The sequence below is a fragment of the Cebus imitator genome, unplaced genomic scaffold, assembly GCF_001604975.1.
Source record: "Cebus imitator isolate Cc_AM_T3 unplaced genomic scaffold, Cebus_imitator-1.0 Scaffold169, whole genome shotgun sequence".
Taxonomy (NCBI): domain Eukaryota; kingdom Metazoa; phylum Chordata; class Mammalia; order Primates; family Cebidae; genus Cebus; species Cebus imitator.
The window spans coordinates 4142235-4150413 of NW_016107484.1; the positions used below are offsets into that span (position 1 = coordinate 4142235).

Consider the following 8179-nt stretch of genomic DNA (forward strand, 5'->3'; position numbering starts at 1 on the left):
TCACCCATCGACCTTGGCAACTCCTACCGCTGCGCCCCCAAGACGCCGGATCTAGCTGGGCACCCCCTCTCTGCACTCCGCACCCCTCCCGCGGCCCCAGTCCCCGCGAGAGCCCGCGACCGCCGGAGGGCTCCCCGGACTTCTCGGCCGGGCGCCCACCCCCGGGCCGCCGAGCAGTGGCGCGTCCCGCCGCCTACTGGCAGGGCTACCGCCTGTGCCCCGGCTCCCCGGCGGCCCCTCCCCCGGCCGCGGCCCCGCCCTCCGCTCCCCTCCTCCTCCTCCTCCTTCTCCTCCTCCTCCTCCTCCTCCACCTCCTCCTCCTCCTCCTCCTCCTCCCGGAGCTCGCTCGCTCGCTCACTCTCTCGCTGGCTCGAGGGGCGGCCGGCAGCTGGCGCTGGCAGAGGCGGCGGCGGCTGCGCGACCGGGATGGGACGGGCGCTGGGGCGCAGGAGCCGCGGCGGCGGCGGCGGCGGCGGCGGCGGGGGCCGCGCAACTCGGGCCAAGTGCGGGGCAGCCGGCCAGGGCGCGGGGCGCTGAGCCTCGGCGGCCCCAGCTACCGGCCGTGCACGGCCGAGCCCAGGAGAGCGCGCAGAGGCGCAGCCGAGGAAGCGCCACCAGCGCCAGCGCCTGCGTCTGGGGAGGAGCGGCGCGCTGGGAGCGAGCCATGCCCGGCGCCCGGGCGTAGCCGCTGGGGGCTGCTCCGGGAGCCGCGGGCCGGGCCGGGCGCGCGAGAGGAGCAGCCCCGCACCGCGCCCACCGCGCGCCGAGGACCATGCCGCCCCCGGGCCGGGCGCCGCCGCTCGGGCTCCTGCTGGCGCTGACTGCGCTCCGGTGCCCAGGTAACGCGCCCCCGGACCCCATCCCCGACCCCGGCCGCCGAGCACAAAGTTGGCTGAACGGGCGGCTGCCTCCTCCTCAAGTCCCTGGCAGCGTGCATCTCCCGCACTCGGACCGACCATGGGAGACCCCGGGAACCCAGGAGCCCCTGGCGCGTTCCCCTTTGCCCCGCGCCTGGGAAGAGCCCGCCTGCCTTTTCCCCCAAAGCCCTAGCTTCCCTGCGGATTGTTTCGAGACGTAAGGGGACCACAGACCCGGGCGCTCAGCCTCTCGAGGCGGGTGAGGGCGCGCCTCCAGGAACAGAGCCCCCTCCCCGCCCTGTCTTAGGCCAACATTCCCCCAGGTCCCGGTTCCTGCGGGGGTTTTGCTGGGTGGGGGCGTCGACGCAGCCCTTCTCCCGCGCCCTGCTGCCTGCCCGCGGTCGCACAGTGGCGCGTTCCCGGGACACCTGCGGGCCCCGGGAATGTCTCGGCTGGCGCTGTCTGGCGTGTCCGCAGGCCCTCCCCGTGCCCCGCGGCCCTCCCCTGCTTTCACATCGCTCTCCTCAAGCTATCCACCCTCGCCAAGTGGCCTCCACTTGGCCAAAAAGCAGCCCGCTGCTCGCCTCCTGCAAACGCGAGGAGCCAGCTACCCCAGCGCCCTGACCCCAAGGCAGGCGGGAGAGGGTAGCCGCCGCCAGGCAGCCCAGGACACACCGGGCAGCCTGGAACACGGTTGATGTCCAGAGCCATCGCCTGGGCACTTGGGAGCTGGACGCCTTGCTGAACCGGCTCAGCTGTCGCCCAGTCCTAGTGAGTGGGGAAAGCAAAATAGTCATGTATTGTCCGTCTCCGCTGTAGTTTGGAAAGCTTTCTACCCACCTTGGTGTGGCTACATGTTGGTTCTATAGAAAGGGTATCCTAAAATGACAGTTCTTCCCTTCCCCCCACCCCATGCAAGTGGTGGAGAAAATCCTAAAGACTCAGATGAACCCCGGGAACATCACGAGCAGCCCTCATGTGCTTTGGAAATCTCAGCTTTCCAGACCTTTTAAAACCAAGACCCATGATTTGGGAGTAGGTAGCTTTTGCTTTAGAAAATCTCTCCCCATTTCCTTAACAAACAAACCACCCAGACAGGCAGAATGCAGTAGAAAAATACAACTTTTAACTTTTCGGCTTTCACTGTCTTGGTAAGGTTCAGTTAGAAGCAAAGCTTGCATGTCAACTTGATGGTCGATGTATTTCATTTGCATGGAAAAAGTCAGCGTCGGCTTCCTTTGAGATGCCCTTAAATGACCCAGAGTATTTACTAACACCTTTGACTCGGGGAAAACCTTCTATGGGAGATCTCCAGCAGCCTTCGGCTGTGGTTCATCTTAGAGAGTGGCATTGGGCTTAACGTGGATGAGTCTCGCCTGCTTGGCTAAGGAGCAGCTATGATAGCTGTTTTGCTTTCGGCATTCCTCTGCGGTATGCAAGAGGGTTTGCTGCTGGGGCCGAGCTGAAGCCCTGGGACCTGTTTGCAAAAGTGCATAGTCCCTCGGACTTGAAAATTGCAGTTTTGTCTCTATTTTGTTTCTCCACGGGGGTCAGCATTTGCCTGGATGTGCTTATAAGTGAACATTGGAAGTCTCTCAGAGAAGCTGGCTGCCTAATGCTTTGTAAGAGAACACGATGATCCCCCTGCCACCCCGCCTTCCCGCCCTCTCCCCCAGCAACAGAAGAGCCTGTGCCTGGCTCTGGAAGGCCCATCTTGGGAGGGAAGGTGGGCTGCCACTGAAACCTGCTGCTGGCCGGCTCTTTGCTTGCTCCCCTGCTGCTCTTTGGGAGAGTCTCAGCTGGGCAGCTCGTTCCCACAAATACCACCCGGGGCAGAGCCTCCAGTGCCATCGGCCCGTCCCTGGAAGCACATGCAAGTCTTTCACGGGTATCCACCAGGGACATAAAGAGACGATAGTTTTTTAACTCTATATTTAGCACTAGATAGGAGGACTGACAAAAAAAAAAAAAAAAAAAAAAAAAAAAAAGAAAAGGCTGAAATTCCTGAAAGATACTTAGCTGCCTACACTTGGTTTTGAAACGTTCGGAGGAATTAACCAGAGCTTCTTTCAAAGCTGGTTGGATTTTGTGGATGTTTTCTGCCGTGGTTTACCTACTTCGTTTGACTGAGGCTCTGGAATAGGGGCTGGAAGAGTTCAGAGGCAAAGATGCGCTCACTGTCTCCCACCACACACATGCAGGGACTGGATTCTTCATCCCCCACCCCGCTTCCTGCGTGGGTAGCTGCCATGGTAAAGAGTATGGTGGGTGTACTTCTTTCAGCCTTGCAAGTGCTTAAACATATGGAACGGTGCTTGGTAAGAGTCAGCACAAATCCCCCAGCTTAGCGGCTAGGGGCCCCTATTATTCAAGCCACTTTTGTACACACTGTGGCTCTGCAAATTAGCGGCGCAGTTACTGTCCCTGCTGGGGAAAGGGAACGAGCTTTGCTTCGTGGACTCATTATACACAGGGGTCTCGGGTCTATGAAATCGATGTTGGTGGAGCACCCCCTGCCTGCCCCACGACAGAGGGGCCGTGTGAGTGGCGGGGCGGGGGGCTTGGCTTTCAGGACAGAGTTTCTCTTCCTCCTGCCTGGCACCTTGGTGTGGCATGTGGTATATTTCCTTCTCATTACAAGAATGATGTGGGGGTGCCTGTGTGTGGCGCTGCCCTTCAGAGAGGTGGCATTGGGAAGTGGTGGGGAGTGGTATGCAAATGTCGTCGCCTTCCACAGTGATTTAATGGCTGCACAGTGGAGGTTCCCAGAGTAAATCATTTCATCCCCCTCCTCCCACCGGATGCAGGGAGCTGGGGAGGCGTGGGGCTTCTGCATGAGCTGCTCCACTCAGAGCCAGCAGTGAGCACGGTGGCTGCCTTGATCCAAGAGAGCAAAAGAAACCCCTCATTTGTTGGCTGGGAGTCTGGGGTGGGGGTAGTCTCTGGGCCAGCAAAGCCCTTTCAGGGGCCTTGTTCCCAGATGCGTCTCCTAGCTCTATGCGGCTGGGTGCCTCCTTTCTTCTCTCCTGGGTCTAAATTTGAATGGGAATGGAGGGGGTCCATTTCCCCAGAAGCCATGGGATTCAGCAATGCATCACCTCCCATCACTGTGGCAAGATGGAGGCACCCTGGTACCCTGGGCGACATCATGGGTAATGGGGGTGCCGCCAACTCTTCAGCAGAGTAGGTGTGTTGACTTACAGAGTAAGGAGGCTCCTCAGAGCCTCTCCTTCCACAGTCCCCTTGCAGATGGGAAGGAGACTTGGGCACAAGGACTGCCCGCTCAGGGTCACACAGTGAATTGGAGGTAGATCAGGGCTCACGGGCTCCCCCTCTTCTTAACTCCTTACCTACGACTTTCTAACCCTGTACCTGGGAGCTTTACTGGCAGAGGAATTCTACTGTACAGTCTTTTAGGGAACTATGACTCCATGCAAGGAGCCCAAGGTCATTAAAATGACAGCTGCCTGGCCTGGCCAAGACAGCCAGTGTCAAATTCAAAGATTAGAGAGCAAATATTAGTGGTGATGGTGATGGGGAAGGGGTGGTAATGATGATGGCGATGGTGATGAGGAAGGGGTGGTGATGGTGATGAGGATGAGGTGGTGATGAGGAAGGGGTGGTAATGGTGATGGGGAAGGGGTGGTGATGAGGAAGTGGTGGTGATGGTGATGAGGAAGGGGTGGTAATGGTGATGGTGAAGGGGTGGTTATGGTGATGGTGATGGGGATGGGTGGTGATGGTGATGAGGAAGGATGGTGATGGTGATGAGGAAGGGGTGGTTATGGTGATGGGGAAGGGTGGTGATGGTGATGGGGAAGGGTGGTGATGGTGATGGGGAAGCATGGTGATGGTGATGGTGAAGGGTGGTGATGGTGATGGTAATGAGGAAGAGGTGGTGATGGTTATGAGGAAGGGGTAGTGATGGTGATGGGAAAGGGGTGGTTATGGTGATGGTGATGGGTGGGTGGTGATGGTGATGAGGAAGGATGGTGATGGTGATGAGGAAGGTGTAGTTATGGTGATGGTGATGAGGAAGGGGTGGTGATGGTGATGGGGAAGGGTGGTGATGGTGATGGTAATGAGGAAGAGGTGATGGTGATGAGGAAGGGGTGGTTATGGTAATGGGGAAGGGTGGTGATGGTGATGGGGAAGGGTGGTGATGGTGATGGGGATGGGGGAAGGGTGGTGATGAAAGCAGGTGCCTCTACCTGTGCTGCAGGCACCATCCAGGGCTTTCCCTGTGTGAACTCAGTGGGATGTTTGCCACTCTGTCAAGTGGATATTCTCATTATTCCTGGTTTACAAGGGAGGATCTGGAGATCCAGAGATGCTAAGTCACTTGGCTGGGGTTACACAGGATTAGGATTCCACCCCAGGCGCTGGTCTGTGTCTTGCCCAGCACCTCGTGCAGCCCAATTTCACTCTCTAGCCTTTTGTGGAATGATGTGGCCAGCCTCTGAACAAGCCGGTCTTATATCAGTGGTGGATAGTTGTTAAGCTCCTTTGATGGGCTGACCTTTGCTGGGTCTTTCACTTCCTTTCTGCTCCCTCCCTCTCTGCAACAAATACATGTATTAAGGCGAACTAAGGCTTAGAGTCATAGAAATCAAACACATTGGAGTCACCTTTGTAGGCAACTGAGTCCTTTAGAATTCTGAGCCCCTGAGCGAGTAGATGGCAATGTTGAAGAGCAAGACTTTGTCAAGTTGAATTTTGGTCCCATGCACTGGAATACTGGGTTATCCCTTGGCCTCTGTGGGACTCAGTTTTCCCATCTGTAAAATGGGCCCCAAAATTCTCCCCAGCTGTTCTCATTACAAGGCTGAGGACTCTAGCAAGAAAGAGGTTCATAAGCAGCAGTGGTGTGCTGATATGTGAGGCTGTTAGCACAGGGCACGACGCCCAAGACAGAAAAGGAGGCAAAAAAGGAAAGGCTGACTGGGGACACTTGCTGCCACCATTGGAGCTGCAAAGAAAAGAATCATGAACCATCAGCTGTCTGCCAAGTGGTTTGTCACTTCAGGATTCCACGGGATTCTTGGGCAACTGTTGAGGGGGTAGGATGTGTCCTCAGATGGGGACATTGAGGCTCAGAGGAACCCTACAGACTGACTCAAGACAACTCAACCCATGAATAGCAAGGTAGGGTCTCCTCCCTGGAGCTCATGACTTCTGCCCTGATGGTACCTTCTTGTCCTGGAGTTTTGCCTCAGTTTCCCTGCCCTGAGGCCTGGGTGCCCGTGTTCTCTGGGGCTTGTGTTCTAGGGCAGTTTGGGTGATGATGAGGAGACAGATGAGAAGCTCATAAATACACCCACAGGAAAGTCCCAGACATTAGTTTGCGTTTTTCATGGTCAGTGCAAGGCAATATGATGAAGAGTGTGCAATCCAGGAAGATGTCTCAGAGGAGGTGGCAGTTTTCTAATTCGAGACCTAAATGACCAGAAAAAGCTAAGTGAAAGGAGAAGGGGGTTCCAGGCAGAAGGCATGTGAATCCTTATAGGATTCTTGGCACAGTTCCCTGCATACAGCAAGGGCTCAAGAAATGGCAACCAACTCATTCATTCATTCATTCACTCATTCATTCAGCAAAGGTATAAATCAGTGCTAAACACTTGGAGCACAGCAGGGAACAGAAGAGACAAATCCCACACTCCGTCATTCTTGCAGAGCAAGACAACAGTAAAGCCATAAAGAAATCCCAGCTTCAGTGTCAAGTGCCATGGGGAGAGAAACGGAGCAGAGTGGCTGGTCATCATTTTCCTTCTCCACCAGCTGCCTGGCTTTCCACCTTCCCATTCAGGGCAGAATAGACTCTCGATGCCCGTTCTCTGCTGGGGGCAGGAGAGAAAGAAGCCTGGGTCCCTTGGAGTTGAATTCCAGTGCCTTCCCAAATCACCTGGTTCTGCAGCCAGGGTGCTCCTGTCTCCCTTCCGTGACACCATGACTCTTGACTGATCAATACTTTCTCCTTATGCTTTGGCCCCAAAATAGTTACATAAAAAATCAATAGAGTCCAACTTGATTTGCTGTATTTTATTACCGAGGGTGATAGAGTGCCTAGAATCACTCGGTGCTCTGTGCCTGGTCTGAATTAACCCGCTGGGGGGCCTCACTCATCGTGGCCGCGGCTCTGAGTCCGGGATGCAGTGCCCAGGAGGGGTGACTCAGTAAATCACGCCTCAGATGTCGGCTTTGTGTTGAATGCCTCCCGCCGGGGCTCTCAACGCATCGCAGCAAATGGACACATGAAAATACTGCCGCGGCTGCAGCCGGCACTCCCGGGGTGACTCCCTGGGCTTTCTAAGGGGTCCTGGCTTTGTTTTTGGAACTCTGGAAGTGGGGCTGGCAGGGCCTCATCTCCTGGCTCCCAGAGTCTGTGGCTCTTTGTTCACTGGGCCCTCTCCGTGTTGTGTGTTGCCGACGTATTTACATCTTTGGCTTGGTATTTTTCCTTTCTGTAGTCGTGCCATGTGCTGCTGCAGACTGCTAGCATTCCCGGCGAGCAGAAGGGGCCAGGTCAGTGGGGTTGGAGGGCACCTGGGCAGAGAGATGGCGGAGGTGGGAGGGAGCCTGTTTTCTGCAAGTCTGCAAGTTGGGCGAGGGGAGGGAAGGGGGAGGCCTGGTATAGATGGAAAACGTTATTTTGCTGGAAAAGTTGTCTCTAGGCAGCAGCGAATCAGAACTTTTCCAGGCTGGTGGAGGGTGCTGCCTGCCTCTGGGCCATATCTGGCCTGCAGACTCCTCTTATTAGTTGCCGGCATTTAAAAATTGGGAGCTGTCAATATCACTATCCAGGTTTCTGGCTTCTCTCAAGAAAGAAAGAAGTTTGGGAGTTCTGGGAAGTGTTGGCCTCGTCTCTTGACCTGAGACTCTGTTTCTCCTTCTGTAAAATGGGCTCTGAATTCTCACTCCCGCTGGCTTGTGCCTGGAGACCCCCCTCTACTTTGCGTCGTCCTCCCTGCCTCCCTGCCTTTGTCTGTTCTAACACATTTTTCTCGTGCACCTGCACTGTGGCAGCCACTGTCCCTGGTGCTGGGGAATCAGCAGGAAGAAGACAGGCAGAGAACCCTGTCCTGGGGTTAGCATTAAGGTGGAGAGAGGTGGGTACTGAACACAATTAATAACTAAACTTGCTGGTCATTACCGGGTGGTCAGTGCTGTGGGGAAATGGAGTGGGGAAGCTGAGATGGAGCCCTTGAGAGGGAGGGTTTGGGAGTTTGTTTTTCTTTTCTTTTTTTTTTTTTTGAGATGGAGTTTCACTCTTGTCAACCAGGCTGGAGCGCAGTGGAGCAATCTTGGCTCACTGCAACCTCTGC

General features: G+C 56.0%; 1 protein-coding gene across 1 annotated transcript in view; it reads left to right on the forward strand.

The window, feature by feature from the left end:
* The first annotated feature begins 754 nt into the window (after positions 1–754).
* The window catches only part of TMEM132B (transmembrane protein 132B), a 317249-nt gene continuing 309824 nt past the window's right edge, over positions 755–8179 (forward strand). The window contains exon 1 of the mRNA XM_037744187.1: positions 755–839. Within this exon, the coding sequence (XP_037600115.1) occupies positions 773–839 (67 nt within the window). The 5' untranslated portion in view covers positions 755–772. The remainder of the gene's footprint in view (positions 840–8179) is intronic.